The sequence below is a fragment of the Mustela nigripes genome, chromosome 1 (genome assembly GCF_022355385.1).
Source record: "Mustela nigripes isolate SB6536 chromosome 1, MUSNIG.SB6536, whole genome shotgun sequence".
NCBI classification, from domain to species: Eukaryota; Metazoa; Chordata; class Mammalia; order Carnivora; family Mustelidae; genus Mustela; species Mustela nigripes.
The window spans coordinates 102,288,357-102,310,063 of NC_081557.1; the positions used below are offsets into that span (position 1 = coordinate 102,288,357).

General features: G+C 40.7%; 1 protein-coding gene across 11 annotated transcripts in view; it reads right to left on the reverse strand.

Moving 5' to 3' along the window:
* GRIA4 (glutamate ionotropic receptor AMPA type subunit 4) overlaps positions 1–19,649 on the reverse strand; it is a 386,735-nt gene extending 367,086 nt beyond the window's left edge. For 8 of the 11 annotated variants that reach the window (XM_059418401.1, XM_059418393.1, XM_059418440.1 and 5 more), the window contains exons 1-3: positions 18,675–18,767; positions 17,945–18,116; positions 16,569–16,727 (exon numbers count right to left, since the gene is read on the reverse strand). In XM_059418401.1, coding sequence (XP_059274384.1) covers positions 16,569–16,727; positions 17,945–18,032 — 247 coding nt within the window. In that variant the 5' untranslated portion in view covers positions 18,033–18,116; positions 18,675–18,767. Of the gene's footprint in view, positions 1–16,568; positions 16,728–17,944; positions 18,117–18,624; positions 18,768–18,968; positions 19,194–19,559 lie in introns of those variants that run through there. The other 3 variants (XM_059418430.1, XM_059418411.1, XM_059418421.1) reach the window with 3 other exon arrangements.
* Positions 19,650–21,707: the final 2,058 nt, after the last annotated feature.

Here is a 21,707-nt window from a genome sequence, read left to right on the forward strand (position 1 = left end):
TCATATTTCAATTAGTAACGAAACATGCTCATAGTGACCAACTGTTCCCTTGATGCTTTCAAAGGACTTAAGTTGATACTTCTAATTAATTAATGGGAGCTGATATTTTCATCTAAAAATAATCAAAGAGTGTAAACAAAGAGGTTAAACACAGCAACTGTTAAGTGGACTTGATATTCTGACAACAAGGACTGTATTGGCTAAAATGTCTACAGAGCTCCCTGGATGGTCTGCCCATTTAGACAGAGCAAGGCAAACTCAAGACTTGGTGGAAAGATAGCTACATTTTCTTCTGTTTCGATATTATTAGCCAGAGAAGCATAAATGTATACTTCCTGTAAACATGTAGAAAACTCAGGAAAATAAGTTAAAAGTAATAACTGTATACTAACATCAAAGAAAAATAATCATTATATTTCGGTATTGTCTCCTTCAATGTCTTCTGCACATGGTGGTTCTCATGGAATTGGAATCACAGAGAGTGTCTGCGCTTCCCTGACCGCACACACCAAAAGTCTCTAAATCATGCTGTTCAGTAGTTTCGCCGTCTTCTGCCTCACAGACAGCACTCTGGCCACGAACAGATGACCTAATAGCACAAGACTCTTACAGACACTGACTGAAACACTTCCCCTTGAAATAAAACAAAGCAAAAAATGTGAGGAAGGTAAAGACATTGTTGTTCTGAAAATAAAAAATAAAAACATTTTAGTGACACTTGTCTCTGAATAAAATACCCACACTTGGGTTTCTAATCTGTGATTTTATCACTTCTGTAAAATGAGGCTTATTTGCACAGTCATGTATGTTTTCATGGTGTATAATCATGATCAGATTTTGTGACGACAACAAGCAACAAATGCTAAGGACCTGCGTTTATTATATATGCATACAGATTTTAATGTATATGCTGTACGTATACAGAACAAGACAGAAAGTCATTTACAAGGTTGTTCTGAAATAGTGTGTGATTTTGCTGTATTTTATTTTCAAAAAAGAAATAAAATCTTTAAAGTAGTATTGGGCAAAAATATATACCGGAACGTTTATTATTCATTACTTTGAAGGCAATGAAAAAAACCATTACCTTACAAAGTATACATGTTATTGTTTCCCTATGTTTTTCCTTTGTTAAGCTCTGTGTGTCTATCTGTATGCATATATGCTGTCCATACATACACGCGTGATGGCACTTGTACTAATTATTACTTTAGTCTTAAAATCGTTCAACTCACTAATTTTTTAGTTTTTAATTTTTTAGGTTTATTTATTTATTTTTGGGGGGAGTAGGAGGAGGGGCAGAGAGGGAGGGAGGGAGAGAGTCTGAAGCAGACTCCCTGGTGAATGCAGAGCCTGACTCGAGACTCAATCCCACACCCCCAAGATCATGATATGAGCCAAAACCAAGAGTCGGATGCTTGACCTGAGCCACCCAGGCACCTCTCAACTCACTTTTTAAAAGCCAGTTCTTACTACTCTGCATTATGGGACTGAGTGGCAAGTTCCAGTTTTAGTAGAGATGGTTATCTGAGCCAACTGAACGAAATAAACCTCTACCAAGAGCCATAACAAAAGAAGAGTAATAACAAGGGGAGTAGTTGGAGATTTAATCTGGAATGGGATATGCAGCGCTCCATCAGTAACTACGATGATCTTTAAGGAGACAGAATTGCATTTACACATATCATAAATGATGTTTATTTATTCATTTTTCTCTTCCCAGAAACCCCAGCTCTTTTCCAACCTGCCTATTATCATAAAAGACTCGGTTTGCAGTCTGAAGAAACATGTTTGAGATGTTAAGCTGAATATTTTTTTTGCTGGAAGTAACAGTTCTCAATGGAAAACAGTGAGCAGAATTACATACAATAATGGGTTCTACGAATGGCAAGTCAAGTAGCAATACAGTATTTCCTGTCTAGGAAATGGTTTCTTAGTGTGTTGGGTGTGAGAAAGGAACCACGTTTTGCTATATACAGGAATGATTAACAGTGCCTCTAGAATTCTTTCTAAAACATAAATATAATTATGCCATAAACTGCTTAAAATGGTTCTTGCTGTCTTCTGGCCCTCATTCTAGCTCCCCAGGCAACTGCAAGGCTCATCCCTGCTTTGCAGAGCTAACTGCATCCTCTCTTAATCTCCCACTCTACAGAGCCCCTCACTTGCATTTTTGCCTCCACTTCCCCTTCGTTACTACTCCCCAGAGATGGAGATGTCCATACACCTCTACACTTTTTCCCAGGATGCTCTTTTGTCCGCCCGGAATATTTTGGTCTCTCTTTACAACATGACAGAATCTCATGCATCCTTCAAGGCCCAAGTGGATTATCCCATAATTTCTGAATCTTCCTGCAAGGCCTCTGTGCTGGGGAGGATGAAAGGAAAGAGGAAGGGAACAAGGAAGGGGTTAGGGTAAAAACAGTGATTTCCATGTCATTCCTTGATTAGAACTTCCAAATATCTGCAGAGTCTGGAGAGTATACTCCTCTAGGACAAACATGGAACCTAGCTCACCCTCGCTATCAGCCAGAACCGGGAGATCTGTGCTCTTCTACACAACTGATGATTTTAAGAAATCATTCAGCTAGTTCCAGCAATTCCACAAATAAGTAATTAATACAGGTTGAGGACATTTTTTTTTTACATCTGACTAGAATACTTTTTTTTCCTTCCTATTATGACCCTGGCTCTTGTGTAAGAAAACAAAATAACACAAAGAAAGAAAACGGAAAAAAAAAAAAAAAAGGCAGAGAGGGTCTCTACTTACATAGAGAAGAATTCCTGAACTTAGAACTACTAGCTCAAGTCAGACAGACGACTCTCATAACTGACATTCCGCCTTAAACAGTCTGCCTGGACTTCAATTAATTTAACCATTTCTTGACTAAATATCACTAAGTAATAATGCTTTAATGAGCATTTGCATAACTAGAGATTTTCCTATATTCATGAATTCAAAATATTAACAACTCTAATTTTTATTTACTTATCAACTACTACTATTATTTTTAGAGAGGGACAGAAGAAAAGAGAAGAGAGGATTTTAAGTCGGCTCCAGCTCAGTACAGAGCCCAGGACGGAGCTCAATCTCGTGACCCTGAGATGGTGACCCAAGCCAAAACCAAGAACCAGATGCTTAACCAACTGAACCATCCAGGCACCCTCATTTAGTATTTCTCAAAATACATTATAGAGAGGCTGATTTATAGCAATTTATGTGGAAAAAAAAAAAGCAGACTTTTAAGTTTTGACCATGAACTTATTAACACAAACAGACTAATGTTGTAACGGACTAAAACCCAAAGAATTTGGGTTCTATATCTATATATATTTTATACGTAGAATGTCTAAGAAACTGAAATTAATATTCTCTCTTAGCTCATGTTAGATCATGATCATGGATTCCAAAAATGTAGAGTTTAGTTCTGGACAGATCATAACAGGAGTATGGGGCTAATTCAAGCCAATATATTTTAATGAAATTTTGATAAACCCAAAGGCTATTTAGAATGTCAGAATTTAGATGTTAAAGGTCTTAGAAATCAAGGTATATAAGGAAATGATATTTAGCTTAGGAAAAGTAGTACAAAGGGGACGTGTGATAAGCTGTTTAAAAATGTGAAGGGTTTGAGTCACACAGAGAAGCTAGACTTGTGTTTTGTTATTCAATTCTGGCTAAGAATTCATTGTGACAAATATGCAAAGAAGAAATAAGCTCCTGGGACATCTGGGTGGCTCAGTCAGTTGAGCGTCTACCTTCATTTTAGGTCATGATCTCAGGGTCCTGGGACTGAGTCCTGCATAGTCCTTCTCCCTCTGTCCTTCCCCCCAACCATGATCTCACTCACTCTCTCTGTCTCTCTCAAATGAATAATTTAAAAAATATATATAAAAAAGAAGAAGAAGAAGAAGAAGAAAGAAAGATGTTCCTCCTTCTCTCTCCTTCCTCTTACATTCCATCAGCAAACAATTACTGAGTTGGGAATAGAAATGTTCCAGGCACTGTGACTGGCCCTAGGAGCAGAGGAATCGCAAGCTATCATCCTTGTTCTCAAGGAACCTGAAGTCTACTGGAATTGAGAGACCATCTACCTACCCACCTATCTAGCTACCTACCCACTTGGTATAAATCTTTTCCCAAAGCATACACAAAATACAGAAAGTACTAAACAGGAAATCTGAGTATTCAAGCAAAAGCTGACCAACATCAATACTGGATGGGACATCAGGCATCAACTAGGTTTTTAAATTTATAGCTCCTGTGTTTTTATGCTCCTCTCCTAAAATAATATGCATAGTCTTACAAGGTATATTTACCTCACACATGTTTATACCATATCTAATATAACCCTATCATATATTATTTATATGATCTATATGATTTCAGGAAAATCAAGGATATAAAAACAAAGCAAAACGTTTCAAGTGGGGAGTCCTATAACTGAACAGTAAAAATGGAATTGAGCTCCCTGGTTAACAGAGGAAAAGGACAAAGAGTTCGACTTACAAGTTTTCCATTAAGAAAGGAAGAAGCATGGATGTTTCTCAGAAACAAAAGAATCTCTTAATTTCAAAAATCTCTGGAGCAGAGGAGTGGTGAAATACCTTTCAGTCTTATCTGGGAAAGACTGTGTACATAGCTGAAAATTAAATAATTTAACCAAGGTAGACTAGTTTCGAAGAGGGAGGGAGCAGGGTTAGGGCAACTAGCAAACTGTGAAATTTACTACTGAAGGTGCAGTGGAGATAATGAAGAACTGGCAGGAACAGCATCATGCACTTGACTTCAGCCTTCCATTTTCACAAGTTTTCTGGTTTCATGAACTTGAAGAAGTGCAAACAAGCAGCCAGTGTCTGAACAGATGGGATTCTCCTGAGTGTGCTTACTAGCTAACCTGGCTTCCCAAACGGGCTTTCTTCTACTTTGAAAGTGGATTGTATCAGCATTTTCTAGTGAGTTTGTGAGCAGACACCACATGGTATAAGCACCTCGGAGTTCCCTTCTACCATAGACACATTTATCAAAGTGAAATCTGACCAGCCCAATGTATGCTAATTTGCATTAACAGTCCCACTTTCCTCCTTATAGGACTGATTTTCTCCCTCACTTAGCCCATCCCATACTTAGGTCTAATGGAAACAAATAGAAAAACAACAACAACAACACACGCTTATGATAAGGAAAATATGTAACAATTATTTTGGATCTACTACCTCATTGCCTTCACATTCTCTCCTTGATTTTTTTCTAAAATAACATATAAAATAGTCTTAGCTTTCTGAAGGATGCCCGAAAGTTGAGCAACGGGAAAATTCATCACATATTGCTCACCCATTGAATCAAAGACATTTATTGACTTACTTTGTGCCAGGCACTGGGAAAGTTTATGAGGATGTATCACTTAAAGCAGAGGAAGCCCTTGGTTTTGGGAGTTGATCTTCAAGCAGGGAATATAGATGATAAATAAGTAAACAAGTAGAAATAATAATTACAGATTGTGATCAAAGCAAAGATGATCCTAGGGTTGGTAATGCAATGCAGAGTAGCTAGAATTTGGGAAGGAAAGGGTTTACTCCAGAGGTCGATCAGGAAGGTTTCTCTGGTGTGGTGATTTTAACTTGAGTCCCGAAGGTTCAGAACAAGCCAGTGAAGCAAATAATTGCATAGGAAGAGTCTCCCCATCCCCCCCCACCAAAAAAAAAGGAACACAAGTATAAGACATAGAGAAAAGAAAGGGTTAAAGCAAGTTAAAGAATCAAAAAGAAGACCCAAGGGGCCTCCAGCACGGTAGACAAGGCAAAGAGGTGGGCAAGGGGCAGATGGTGCGGGAGCGTGCTAGACTCACAATCTTACTCTACGAGAATAAAATCCTTTGGAAGCTTCAAGAAAGGAAAAGACGGCCTCTGATTTTTAAGTTGGGGGAGCTGCCCTGGCTCCAGTACATCGAGTGGACAGAGGGAAGTACAGTCAAAGCAGGAGGATCATTCTGAAATCATGAGAAAAGGACCACCGACTACAGTAGAACGCTGGGACAGAAACAGAGAAGGTGAGAATATTTGTAACACATGGTGATATCCTTCAGTCAGATGGTGAGTGACACACTTGAAGGGAAAAAAAGTAGGAAGTAAGAGGAGCAAGAAAGCAGGATGATAAAAATATCAAAGCTAGTGGTGTGACCCCCAGAGACGGACAGGAAAGGTAGGTGAGGAACAACAAACAGGAGAGCATGCAAAGAGAGAAAATGCAGGCCTCCTGCCCAAGCTCAGATTCAGTCCAGGCAGAGCAGGAGATTTGCACAAATGTATCTGCGCAAAGCAACTGTCAAAGAATAACTCGGTCAAAGAAATAGTATCAAAAATAAATAAATGGAAGTTCCTAACAGACATAAGAAAAAAAATCCCCAAAGAGTTAAAAGTACCAGAAAAAATGTGGGACAATATGTTTATACTTTTAAGATTAGGAATACCTTTTAAGTATAGCCAAAACCCCAGAAGCTATAAAGAAAATAACTGAGATCTGACTACATATAAGTTTAAAATGTCTATATGATAAAATGCATCATACACGGAGCTGGAAGCCAAAGGCACAGTAGAAAAATAGTCCTTAACGCGGACAACAAAGGGTTAATTTTTGCAGTACATAAAGTGCACCCACAAATGAAGAAGAAAATGTTGGCAAAGGAGGAGAACCCCAAAGAAGGACACAGATTTTCTAAATAGAAGACAATATTCTCCGCCTCACTATTAATAAGAAACATGCAAATGAAAGGAGCAATTAGGTATCATTTCTACCCATCAGGACAAGTGAAGATTCAAGAGACATAATGGCTTAGTGTTGGCAGATCATAGGGAAAGAATTATTCTCACATTTTGGTGGTTGTAAATTTAAGTAACAGTTTGTTTTTTGAGGAGAAGAAATTGATAATATCTATTAAAAACAAAACCCCACATTATTTAATAGGGTAAATTTCATTACCAGGAATTGGTCCCATAGGAATGATCACACAGGTACATAAACAGTTCTTCTGCTGTTTTGTTTGTCATATCCGAAATGCGGGAACCACACAAATGTTGATCCAGAGGGTATGGAGTATGCTGATCATAGTGACTGCACGATGACGTATGACGTAGCAGTAGAAGAAAATGAGATGGTTCTGACATGCTGATTTGTTACGGTATGAGAGACAAACCATTAACCATTAATAACATGCAAGCACAGAATGTTACCATTTTTTTTTAATGCCTTTATCTTTAGATATACATACATTAGCTTCGTATGTTTTCAGTACTCTTGTCTCCCTACCTGGGTCTGCACTGTGATTATCTCTAAGGGGTAGGATTACAAAATACTTTGGCTTTTTAAGATTTCTGAGTTATCTGAAATTTTTACAAGTACATGTTCGTTCTAAAAAAGACAAAAATGGGAAAATCAGAAGAACACAAGGGCATAATATATTTGAAGTTACTGGTGAAAACCTGCTAATTTTAGAAGAAGCATATAAGCAACAAAGGTAAGCCAACACAACCTATAGCTGACTGTAAACTTTGTCCTGTATCTGGAGAAACATGGCTATTATTCAAGGAAAGCACTCAATGTCACATTTTCTTTCTTACCATTTATTTCTAAGATAACTCATTATTTGCGATCCTAGTAATTTTATTAAGTCAGGGCTAAGTACTGGCACTAAGATGGCGGAGCAATTTTGACTTGGTTGATGTTCTTAAAAAACACAGTCAACACTGTGATTTTTGGAACCCCAAAATGAGTCAGAGAAAGCCTCTCTAGTTTGTGGGCCACACTGCAAATCGTACAGAAGAATCTGAGATGTCCAATGTGAAACGCAACACGGATCCGCGGGGGTGAATCACAGTTGTTCCAGGAAAGAGGTAGCTTTGAGGAAAACATCTTTCTATTTAAAAAAAGAGCTGCCTGGCTGCTGTCACACTGTGGGCCGGGACACCATGCTCGCAAGCTGCTGTGTGTGAATGGCAGGCAAAACTGACTTCACGAACTGAAGGCCCGGATCCTTCACGTCAGGCAAATCTCCCTAACTACAGATCTTTTCTCTCTCTGCATGTAAAGTGATGATGATAATCACAATAACGCCGGCTTCTCAGAGTTGTGTTAGGCTTGAGGTAAATCCCAGGAGGGCCCGGCACACCGTCTGCCCCTCCTGCAGTCACGACTCTCACCAGAGGAGGAAGGAGTGTCAACGGCCAGTTAGGCGGCAGCCACGCCAGATCTCGCCAACCGCTAACGGACAAGGAAAACCAGGGAATAACAACTGGACTTGCCCATCTGTAGGTCTGTGCTGACCTTCAAGAACACAGTGTTCCAGGAGTGGGGATAGTGAGGGAAAAGATAAATCATGACAAAAATAGGAACTGATACGGAATGCGTAGAACCTTGGAGAGTAAGAGAAGGAATAAAAATAATAGGAGGACAGTCTGAGAGGCAGAGGACCAAGCCAAGCATGTTTCCAGCCAGGACGCACTGATTATTTTCTATGTCAAGAGAGAAGCTAATGGAGATGGATTTTATGAAAAGATTCCTGGTTAGTTTCAAGGATATAATCCAACAGGCTTCTAAAATGATAAAGTAGGGAATGAAGTACTGTTTATTTCTAATTTACATGTAGGCTGTGGTCCTGGGCCTTTTTTTGTGACTGGGATTTACTGAGAAGCCTTCCAAAAGTTTAGACACACACACACTGCTTAAGAACACAAAATTTTTGTGCTTAATTAACTTTTGTGTTTAGTTAATTAATTATCAACCTCTTTAATACATCCATGAATAAGTCCTCTCTCTGAATCACCCACAGACTCCAGATAAAGACACCCTCTCTTAGGACGTGAAAATACTTTTGAAAAATAGGAATTTCTATTTGTGTACATAAATTAAAACTAGCAATTCAATGAGAGGTAAAAAATATTCTTATGAAATAACTACAAAATATAGATATTCAACACATGCGTTGCTTTCTCAAAATATAAACAGAAAATGTAACTCTTCCAAAGTTAGATCAGCTCAGAGATAAATGCTCCTATCACAGAAAATGTTAACACAACTAAATTACGTTCTAACTGCATTCTATTTCCCAAACACTTTTCTAATATTCATAAAATTCACATGTGTATATGTTATTTCCCTACAGATTTAGAAACTGAGGCTCAGAAGTATTAAGTACCTTCCCCACTATCAGACTGCAAATTCCAGCCCATCTGGTTCAGAAGCCCGGAGAAGACTATCTCCCCACCTCTAAGAAAAACAGGGGAATACGCTAGACCCCTACATACAGAAGAGTATTATTAACGGAATCTACATGGAATTAATAAAGGCTGCTTTTTCAAAAAAATCTGGTCAAAAGACCACTGTAAAGAGAAAAGAAGCCTGATGTTAAAGATCAAGTATCCTCGCAATTCGTTATTTAAATTTTGCAGGCTTTGACAAGGCTTTTCACTATTTACTGGAAATGCTTTCTCACCTCTTGACGCCTGTGAAATTGCTCTTGTCTCATTTTCCTCAGAACTTCCTGACCCCTCGTCCTTCAGTCTCCTCTCTTTTGCTGCCCCTCGAAGTAAAGGTACTTCCTAGGACTTTGCACTCAGCATTTTTACTCTTCTCGCTCTCCTGGGTGGTCTCGCCACCTCCACGGCTGCAGGCACCCCCAAATGCCGGTCTTCCGTTCCCGCTGAGCCCCGCAGCTGCACACGCACCTGCCCCGCTGTCTATGGCAGAGGTGGGCAGAGCTCCGCTCAGTGTCTCATCACCCGTCACGTCCATACTTCCGACAAGCTCACCTCCTGCTTTCCAAGCTGCTTCCCCTCCTGCGGGGAACAGTCAACAGACACAGCCCCGAGTCATCTCCCCAAGTTAGAGATCAGAGAACTCATCTTGAATTCTAACCACACTTCCTTTCTCCTCACCCATAAAGATACCAACCCATAAGTTAATTCTTTTTTTTTTTTTTTAAGATTTTATTCCTTGTCAGAGAGAGAGAGAGAGTGAACAAGCAGGGGGAGCAGCAGAGGGAGAGGGAGAAGCAGGCTCCCTGCTGAGCAGGGCGCCCCGTGTGGGGCTAGATTCCAGGACCCTGGGATCATGACCTGAGCCGAAGAAAGACATTTAACCAACTGAGCCCCCAGGTGTCCCCAACCCATCACTAAGTTCTGTCAACAGTTCTGTATTCTTGGATCTTTTCTCCCTCCTCAGGGCGTCTACTTTTCTTCAAGCCTGTACCATACTAAACTGTATGACTTCAAGATTCCACTGACTTGCCTTTTCCTGCCGCGTCCCCTTCCAATTCATTCTCCTTCCCACAACCAGCCTATTCTTTGTAAAATATAAATCTGATCCTGTATGTCACTGTTGTGTTTTATGTCACTGATGGGCCCTCTTTTCATTCAGAAGAGTCTCCTTCCAGCAGCAACAAGGTCCTCCGTGGATCCACAGCCCGTCCCCTCTCCTTCTCCCCTTCCCCTCGCACTGGGTGCTAGAGCCAGCCAGACCGAACCCTCTTCAGGGGCTCAAATACACCTGGCTCTCCCACACCTTAGGGCCGCATCCTGTGCTGCTCCCAGCCGGCTGGCCTCCCTTTCCTTCTTCTTTCTCAAATGACTCAACAAGAGCCTTAACAGCCAGATCTGCGGACACCTCACCTGGGATGCCAGGCCATGTCTGGCACTGTTCCCACGGCCATCTCTGCCCCAGCTCTCTGTTCCTCTGTCTGAGCACTTTGCCTCATTGCCACTGGACTAACGGACTCGTCTGTCTTTTCCACTGGGCTATCAGTTCCTTGAGGGCAGCAACTGTCCCTACAGGCTCTCCTACCCTTGCTCCTAGCACAGGGTCTTAAATGCACTTGCCCTTGATAAACAGGTCTAATGAATACATAGTTACATTCATTATCTAATCTAGTGAATGGATGGAAAAATTCATTACATAATATGACTTCAGCCTTTGCTGTATCACTCACTGTCATATGATTAATGAATAAATTGCCCAGAAGTGTCTTGCCCTATTTTCTTCAAAACAGTGCAAGTAAATTAGAGAAAAAGATAAATGGTGATTCTCTTCACTTTCTTTCTTTTTTTTTTTTTTTAAAGATTTTTTTTATTTATTTGACAGAGAGAGAGATCACAGGTAGGCAGAAAGAGGCAGGCAGAGAGAGAGGGAAGCAGTTCCCCGCTGAGCAGAGAGCCCGATGCAGGGCTCCATCCCAGGACCCTGAGATCACGACCTGAGCCGAAGGCAGAGGCTTAACCCACTGAGCCACCCAGGCGCCCCTCTTTTCACTTTCTTAAGTAATCTCAAAATAGATGTATTTTTCACACCACCAGAATCCTTGTAAAAGACTTAGGATAATAGTTAGAAGACCAAAGTTCAAACTGTGGCTTGCAACTTATTAGCTATCTGGTCTTTGCCAAGTCAAGTGACTCCTTTGAGCTAAAGCTAGCTTAACTACCAAAATAATGATGTATACTCTTTATTCGCAATACGCTTCTCAGAGTGTCTCCTTCTCATACTAGTTTGAGGTCAAATAAAATCATATATATGAAAGCAGTTTAAAAACTATGTGTCATCATAAAATGTAAGGTATGCTGTATTTATTCTTCATTTTAAATTCCTGAACAATAATAAAATTCTGTAAATAAGACCTCTCAGTATCTCCTAATGCCACAAAATAAAAAAATTTCCTCTTCAGGAAATAAACAGCACTTGGAATAATCTGGTTGAAATAAAGTTTATGGATTTTTTCTAATAATTTTATGAAAGCTTAATCCTGTGAAAATTTTGAAATACAGCAATGCAAATTATGTACTTTCTTATCCCTTAAGAAGAGGACAAACTATAGGAATATGACTCATCTTTGTCTATAATCTCATGATAGAAAATTAAGAGGAAGAAAGAAAGATCATCATAGAATTATTTCAAATCAACATAGAATTTTGCTATCAATTCAAAATAAAAAAACTTAAAGGCAGTCATGTAAGTTCACATCATTCATTTCCGTAAGAAATAATCCAAAGTCAAACAGTATTTAATAATTATATTCTCTGTCAACAACTCTGCAAGTCAAACTAGCAGAATTTTACTTTTAGCATGTTTAAGATTATTTTATCAGCCCAATGTAAACTCTTAGAATGTCTTTTCAGGGCTTCATGCCCCTCAAATGGAAAACTGTACAATTATTTAAACGCTGTTGAATTAGAGTGAAGATAAAGTATCACTCATATTCAATAAATTTTTATCAAGTACCTATGCATAAGTGGAAATGCCTGTAGAGCCTACTAGATATAGTGTCCCATTTTCAATATATTTAGATTAACTGAACACGTATATTTTACAGACCAACCTACCTTTACAAGTAGCACTCATCCTGGATATTTAGAGCTGACTAAGAAACTGGCCACAAACAGAACTACTATTTAACTCTAAAAAGAATAACTTTCAACATGATGAGGGTGTAATACCCATTCTATTTGGGATTGTTACAACTTTCAAATCCACTATTTTTTAAACTGCTAAATAGACAGACTTTAGACAGAGAAAGAAGAGTAAGATTAAAACATCATTTAAAAAAAAAGTATTAACCAAATGGTTCTTCCAAGTTAAAAAAGTTGAAAAATATGTCATAAGATTCTTTTATTATTTCACCGAAGTTATAATACAGTACTTGATCTGTTTTATTATGCATTTCCTATTGCCCATCTGAAACTTACGAATCATTTCACAAACTGAATATTTGTGGATTATATTGCAAAGGTACTGTCTTACCGAAGGAAGGATTTCTGATGTAAGTGGACTAAACTAATAACTGTTATGGCGCCAATATTTTTATCTTTGAAAACATTTGGTGATAGACTACTTTAGTGTTTTGGTTATTGCTTATGGTCGGATATAATATACAACATCCTCCAAAACAAAATACTTCCATTCATTAACTACAGAAAATACAAGAAACAACATGTTTTGAGATTGTCTCAAGTGTTTTGCAAAGGACATATCCAATTTAAATAGCATGTCTGTTTGTAAGGATAGCTAATTTGGGTCAACTGTATGGCACTTTCTTAAAGAGCACTGCCATATTGAATTTATTTATCAAATATCCATTTTGCTATACCTTATACTTCAGATGAACCACAACAAAGGAAGGTATACTTTTAATTACATTTTGAAATTTGAATGACAAAATGGAATCGATTAGGGCAGAAGTGAAAGCCACCAGTGAAGATGTTAAAAATGCTCTCAATGAGTTCCAATCTAATCTAAATTCTCTAGCAGCTAGGGTAACTGAGGCAGAAGACAGAATTAGTGATCCAGAGGACAAAATGATAGTGAGATTTGAATACTTGGGCTATTTATTACACCTATTATTTATTGTTATTGTAATAGGTCATAATTTTATATTATCTGTATTTCTTATAAATTTTATATTGTTATTTTATATATAATATAAAATATATTTTATATTGTTATTGTTATATTTCTTAAAAAGTTTTATATTGAGCCATGTGACTTTCCAATGATGTGAACAGTTTAAAAGGAAAGCAGTATTAATATTAATTAATGATTAATATTAATTATTATCAAATATTATTAAAGACAAAATAAAACATAAGCCAAAATTATTTGTCCTCCCTCAGGAAGTTGTGATTTATACCCAAAGTGGTATGTTCGAGGTAATCAGGTCTAGACTTACATAGTATGCAAAGTGAACACAGAATGTTCAGATTGTCCAAAGTATTCTTAGAGTGCTAAATTAATTCTGAGGTAGAAGCAGCAGCAGAAAATTATATCTGTCTAGCAGATGACCAACACTCTTCCTTCTTTAATCTGCTTTTCTGTCTTGTGAGTATACATAGCCTTTTAATGGCCCTTATTCACAGACAGACTGGATCCCACAGTTTGACAAGAACCCACTGCAGGTCAATCACAATTAAAGTAAATCTAGCCAGTCATATATTATATCTTTATATTTAATCTAACATGAAAAATTTAAAAATCCAGTCTGTATCACTTTGAGGAATGAGTTCCATGTTAATTCTCCAGAATACTATTTTTATCCTTTTGTACCCAAAGGCAGAGAACTTGATAGATGAGTTGGCCTCATACTTAGTGCTTACATTTCACCTTTAATCAGACTGGAAAATGGTACATATATATGCTCCCAGTCAATCCACTTAACAAACACCAATCCCTTGACCCACACTCTTTTGGGTCAAGGAATTTTTTCCCCCAAGTTCTACTTAGATTTGCCTTGAGGACATTTGGCACACTCACTTGTTAAAAATAATAATAATAATAATAAAAAAGTCCTTTTCTTCACTAGAAAATGTTTTTTCCTCATTTACAATTTATGTTTTTTTAATATTTTGAGCATACACAAAATTAATTACTTGTGATTATAAAAAAATATGATATCATTAACATTGTACTACGCCTGGATTCAAAATCAGTAGTCTCAAAGTTTACCTAGTTTCAACTTTCTCAATCCCAACATGTTAAATAATAACTTATTTTTATTTTTATATCTTCTACTTTTTCATTTGTGTGCAGCTTCTTCTTAATTTCCCATGTGTGCTTTACCACTAACACTTTATATAATATTTTCAAAACATAAATAAAATCACATTATCCTGAAGGAGATTAACAAATGATATGGAGAAAGATCAGTGTTCTACAGTTTCTATAGATGGAAGCTGCAATATAAACGTTAGACTACTTAAGAACTTAATATGTAAAACCAAGATAATATAAAAGTAATATATGTGCCACTTTTAAGAAAGTGTTTCCAAAATTTAGTAATAAAGATTAATATTTAATTAGTAGTTTACTGCTGACGAAGTACCATCACATATATTTGGATCCTGAGGTATTTTTAAACTTAGTAATGTTTTGTTGATATACTCTCAGGAGAGATTAAAAAAAAACTACTTAAAAAATAAATATATTCAGGTACTAAGCAGAATACTTTAAATCTAAAACTACTTGTTTTAGGGATGTTGACATCCCTTTCAAAACTTGAAACAGAATACTAATATCTGATAAAATCTGCAAAAATAACTATCCCAAAGACAGCTCTAATTCATGTATGTTTCTGCTGAACAGTGATTCCCTCCTGCTATAATGTAGATTTTTCTCACTAAACACAACAAATGGTCTTTCCTAATTTGTGTTCAGAGCAACTATAGAATTTCTGCAAAGTAACATTACTGCAGCAGTTTACAAAATGTCAAATGCTTGGACCTCCTTTAGGAAACCAAGTTCTAAAATGAAGTAAGAGTTGGGTGCCAAAAATTTAGGGAAAGCAATCATGGTATCTGTTAGACGAGTTAATGGCAAATAAATATGAATTAAAATAGTTAAATCAATGAAACAGATATCCTCCAAATATTTAAAAACTCTATTTTCTATAGGACCTACTTATTCAGTACACTTTCTTGTGCTGACAGGACTTTTAAAACCAAAATGGACTCTATTTGGTATCACAAAAATACAAATCAAATGAAACGTTGTATTACTGCAATGCAAAATTTTATACAGAATTTATCCTTACACATTTTACATAATCTAGATCCATTATCTTAACACAAAAATTTCTGAACAGTAATAATTAGCACGTCAAGCTGAGGAGATATTTGAAATGTGTTTTCAGAATGAAAATGTTATGTGAATGCTCTACTGACTGATTACATTTTAGAGAGTTTCAAGTAAATATATCATTGATTATATTTTTTTACACTAAGTTAGACTGTATTTTGGTGAGGGACACGGTGCCACGGTCTCTGTATTACAGCATGAGGTGAGGTCACTGGCTCAGTCCCCCGAGCGGGATGAGAGAGGAAGCTGGGTTGGTTCCTGAATTCAGGTGGATTGTGGACTAACATGATTTGGCACCAAGGTAAGGATTCATGGAGCTCTAGCCACAGGACAGATGCATTACGTGATAGTAAGAGACATTTACAACCCAGAATATAAGAGCAGGGCAGCCTCCAATGACATCACCAGATCATCTGCAGCGTCAGCCAACCGACCAGAGTGTCTGTCCTCCACACCAGCGCTCCCCTCTGCCTCGCTCTCAGCAAGGCTCCCTTCGCCCTCCCCAGGGCAGGAGAGCATGTCTCTTCCTTAAAAGCAAGGCACAGGCTTCCTCAAGGGAGAAGTAAATACAAAGACACAAAGGAACAGAATAAAAAACTAGACGGAGTTCAATTATCACTAACTTGACATTCAGGTAACAGGAATACCACTGAAATGTGGCAGGAGAAATCAACTTGACTTATCCAGTCAAGAATGAAAATAAATAAATAAATAAGGAAGGAAGGAAGAAGAGAAGGGAGAAAGACCGCTGAATATCCCCGAGACTAAATCATTCACACACACACACACACACTTTTTTTTTTTTTTAAACTCTGACTTGTTCTGGAACCAGTCAACTGTGGGAATCTTGTATTTCTTTCAAAAACCATTTTTAAAATAATATAATAAAGGGGAGGAGGAAGAACTCTATTGCTTCATTTGAATTCTCTTCTAATTTAGCTAGAACTTGTGTTTTACTTACAAGCATTTGTCACAGCAAAACTGTTGGCTGTCTCAATGTTGTCCACATGAGGTACCAAATTAAAAGGAGCTTCCGACGCATTGGGGCTGGTGTTATGAAGGAAAATTGCTAATCGAAAAGCCGTGTATTCCTGGTCTGTGTTTCGGATGAAGAGACCACCTATTAAAAACAGCAGGAAAAGCATATTCGGTGCTTCCTCTTGGAAATGCAATACCTACCCCCCCAGCACTGTCAAATCCACCGGCATTCAGCAACACACAGGATTACGAAGCTCTCCCTGCCACGTCTTGGGACCGCCTTTTGTCCCTAAGGTGTATGCTTAGTATTTTAGTCTTTAGGACAGCTCAGCGCTTTACTGTCCCAATTTGTCACGATCACAATGACCTCTGAGACCATTGAGTGTGTTTTCCTTCCTCCCTCTTGCCCTCCCCATGATTCCCAGCACACTGCTCCATCAGCCAAGCTGAGGGCATTTCTGTCTAAGAGGCATGCAGATGAACAGAACAGAGGGTTTACATTAAAATGCAGAAATCAAGGGATGTGGTGACACGAAGGGCAGAGGGGAATGGGAGAGGAGACATGAACTTTGTTTTCCTGCGGTTCCCGGACTCAGCCTAATTAGCCCCGTTTTGTTGCACAGTCCACGAGAAATGATGCAGTGTTGAGGCTGAGCCTGGCTGGAAGAAATTCAATAGCTGCGTCCCATAAAAAGACAGGAGAGGAGAACAGCAAGGAAAGCCACTGAAGGGTAGGGTCGCTGGCCGCGGAGTCCAGCGGGAGGAACAGGAGCAAGAGACTCAAACGGAAAACAAAATAAAAGGAGAGAACGTTTCACGGAAAAGGGATCTAACTTTGGAATCGGTTAACCAACAGCGAGCAAAGACAGGGGGTTGCGGATGGAAATGCTTTTTGCCCGAACAGTGTCTTTCTGGAATGAGCAGAAAGCGGAGAAGCTCAGCAGGGGAAGAAGTGTGTTGAAAATACACAATAATAATTTTAAACACCCAACAAACTCGACATCCCTTCATGCTCTAGGGAGAAGAAAGAGAAGAGACAGCACATTCAGTATAATCAAACCCCAAGGAGGTTTTTTGTTTTGTTTTGTTTCCAACTTATTCCAACCCCACTTAAGCGACTTGAACCGAAGGTGGCAGTGGGAGCACAGGCGAGGAGGAACGGGTGGGCAGGGTGTGCACATTCCAACTGAACCAGCGCCCGAAGAGGCAGTCTTGTGCACAGGGGCGACGGGAAGGGAGAGGCAGAGGTAAAGGGAGCCGCCGAAGGTCTCCCCGAATTGCTCCCCGGCAACTCATTTAACTCACTTTCGGATACCTGCCCCAGACACCCACATGCACACCGCACCGGGCAGAGCTTACCTATCTGCACGCTGCTCGGAAAGGCTCCCATGGCGAGTCCCCAAAATCCAGAAAACAACAAGACAATCTGTCTGCAAATAATCCTCATCTTCTTTTCTCCTCTCCCTGGCGCGCGCTCTTTCTCTCACACTCTTGCGAAAGGCTGTTCAGAGAGGCATTGACGACGATGGCGCTAAAATTAAAAACAACCAAAAGAAAAAAGAAAAAAGAAAGAAAAAAGAAAAGAAAAAAGGACAGGAGAGAGATGTGGGTGGTTGGCGATTATGACTGCTCCCCTTCAGCAATCCATCGCGAGCTGCCAGCTTTTTCCCGCAGTCTCCATAGCCCTGAGAGCGGTTTCCTGTCCGGCTGCAAATGTTGCACATGCAGAAGATGGTGGTGGCGCGTCTAGTGGCTGCTCGCCGGGACGAGACATGCGCCCTGTCCTCGCCTCCCTCGCCCGGCCCGCGGCTCGCCTTCGCGCACACACACCGACACTGCGCCGCGGCCGCCGCACGCGCGCCCGCACCCGCCCCGCGCGCCCGCACCCGCCCCGCACGCCCGCACCCGCGCGCCCCTCCCCGAGCGCCGCGCTACCTCCGCGCGCCCCTCGCCCCCCGCTCGGCCGGCTGCACCCCGCCGGCGCTCCCCGCGCGCCCCACGCTCCGCGGCCGGGCTGGAGCCGGGCTTTCCCTGCTCACCACTCGCCCACTCCCTCCTCTGTTCTCCCCCGGCTCGCGGAGGGACCTACTCCGGTGATGGGCACCCCCAGCGCCCCTTTCGCCGCTTCTCCCGGCGCCTCGGCGTCTCCGCCGCACTGGGCAGGAAATCGGCCCCGCGGGCGGGGTGCGCAAGCCCGGATCAGGGGCTCGGGGAGTTAGTGGCTCCCCAGGCCCCCGGCCCCCTGCCGCATCCTTGCAGGCTCGCGGGGAGGACCGGCTGCCTCGCTCCCCGACAGCCCTTGCCCTTCTCCCAGCCTCGCCCTCTTCTGCCACTGGGCTGCGCGCGGGGGACTCCGGTCCTCGCTGCAGCAAAGATTTCTCACCAGCAAACAGCCCGGGAATCTGGAGAGCCTGAGACAGGAATGGATGAGGTGAAGGGGCCCGGAGAGGGAGAGGAGGAGACAAGAAGGCAAAGGGCAGCCCCAGCAGGTTTAAAAGGCCAGCACCGAGGAGGAGAGAATTGGAGGAGCGAAGGCAGGGGAAGAGACCCAGGGCAGGGGTAACATCCTTGGAAAAAGAGGGATGACCGAAAAGTTCATTTAAATAGCAAAGTTGAGGGTAATGAGCGGGATGGGGAAGAGCCTGAGAAATAAGAACTCGGGGGTGGGGGACAGCGGGTGGGGGGTAGTGGGGGGTCCAGTACGTTGTTTGAAAGGCATGAGGCAGGACTAGGAGTAAGAACTGCGTGGAGTGCAAAGCGGTGAGAGCGACTGAAGCCTCCTTTCTTTCTAGCAGCCTATTCTGGGGGACACTTTCCCTCTGTGCTGTGGCCCACTTCCGGAGAATAACCCGACACGTTCAGGGCTTGACGAAGGAGAACAAGCAGTGCTTGGGGCAGTGGGCACAAGAGACTGCGAGAAAGGGGAGTATTTTTCAGGCACATCTTTTCTTAGCTGGGGCTCTGGAATATTCACCCATCTCCGTTTCACCGCTCCGACTTCAGCGCTGCCTTGATGGTGTCCATGGTTGTGTGGACTGGGAAGAAGAACGCGGATTATCCTAGCAAGCGTCCAGGCTCTGGTGTCCCTCCAGGGGCACGGTGGCGAGGTCATCTCAGCAGATGGATGGAGTCTGTGCAAACCCCCAGAGAGTGAGCGTGGCAGCTGGGAAAGACAGGTTTCTGATTTCCTCTCTGTGGCCTGAGGTCTCCTGCTGTCCACAGTAAATGCGATCCACTAATGCATTAAACGGTGAGAGAAAGCTTGTTTAAATCTCTACAGTTCTTTGGGTGCTCTTGGTTGGATGCTACCGTTTGAGGGCCTGGAAAGCTGGGTCAGATGAGTTCATGAAGCTTCTGAGCAATCATTACAGGTAAAGATTCTCCTTGAAGGTTAAGGAAACTGAAGTTGAGTTTCCCATTACATTTTCAAAAGAATATAGCAAGTGTCCACGTTCACGCAGTGCAACATTTGGGAAAAGAGCAGACTGGCTCAGGTTAAGTGGAATTCTTATGAGGGCCCCACCTGGTTAGACGTGTTTTTGAATACGCACTACCCTTACCCCTTCAGGCCTCCTTATACAACCTATCACCAGTTACCTGTATTTGTAATTTGTAAATGACATTTCATCATCCCTGCTAAAACTTCAGAGTGCTTTTCTCCAGAGGGTTTTCTTTTTAAGTTCTGAGTTTTGTTTTTAATGTCACATCTTTTTGTGGTTGTTGGTACTTACCCACTTCGTGTGACATTGCACCACAGAGCGTTCTGACAAAACACAACCTAATTGTGAGCAACTGGATTACACGGATGGTACATTTGTCTTTACGGTGTAGAAGACTTTGGTCTTGGGAGTCAAGTGGGAGTTGAAATGGTTTTCTTTTTGTCTTTTCTGTCAGTGCAAAAACCAAGGCTGTAGATAATATCATTCCGTTTCTCTTATAAGACAATAAATAGGCCACATAAAATTCAAGTTGAATTTAAGTTAAATTAAAATTTCAAAACCCACCAAATCATGAAACTCATTACCTAATTGGGCAACAAGGGAAGCTCTGCTTGATGCACAGAGAGAATTAGCAAATTTTACTCTCAAAACTGAAAGACACGAGCTCTCCTGTGAGGTGATGCCACCCTTGGTTTAGATGCACAAGTTTTCGGGTTCATCTCACCACCATGATGACACCTTGGCTAACAGAACCACAGATTATCATCTTAAATGTATTTTTCTGAGATAAGAATCTGGGTATTTTTTTAGTTTCTATTTTGTCCAGTTAATGAAAGCCCCCCTTTGATTTTATAAATCGGAATGATCTTTCTCTGTATACCTCTACCCCTCTACATAAACACCTCTAGATATTTCCTCCTGTCATACCTGTCCTTAAGATGTTCCAAGAGGGAAAGCATTTGGAGTTGGTTACCAAGAAAGGCAAGTGGGGTTGTAGCAGATTATGTGTATCATAAATAACAGAAATGATAATTGAGACACTGAAGACAAAACAGCCATGAACAAAAGTGTGGCTGGAGCGCCTGGACGGCTCAGTTGGTTGAGCATCCAACTCGATGTCAGCTCAGGTCATGATCTCAGGTCTTTATCATGGAGCCTGCTTCATACTCACTCTCTCTCTCTCTTTCTCCCTCCCTCCCTCTGCCACCCCCCACCTCCAACTCTAGCTCCTTCTCTCTAAAAAAATTTTTTTAAAAATAAAAATAAAAATGTGTCTAATAATGGTAGGGCTGGCACTTTCACTTTTAGTCCCGAGTGTCTGGTCTCTTAACCATTTTATAATTATGACTCGAGTTATACCTCCTATTAGAGGGAACAATTACCAGAGCCTTTCTTTGGAGCATTTGTAAAGGTAGAGGTAAAAGATCCTGCTACATCAGAATGAAAAATTTAAAAGGTTATTACTAGCTGAGAAAACCAAAACCGACACACAGACATACACACACACTCGATTTTATTGCTTTGGGGCTATTTTAAGTAAATATGTTCACAGTTTTCTGAACTGCAATTTACTCATTAAATGAAGGTATCATATCAGAAGATCTCTAAGATTCCTCACCACTTCCCAAATCTCTAACCCTTCGAACTCAACTCAGTTCTGCTTTGGGAAAGGCCCTGGTGCT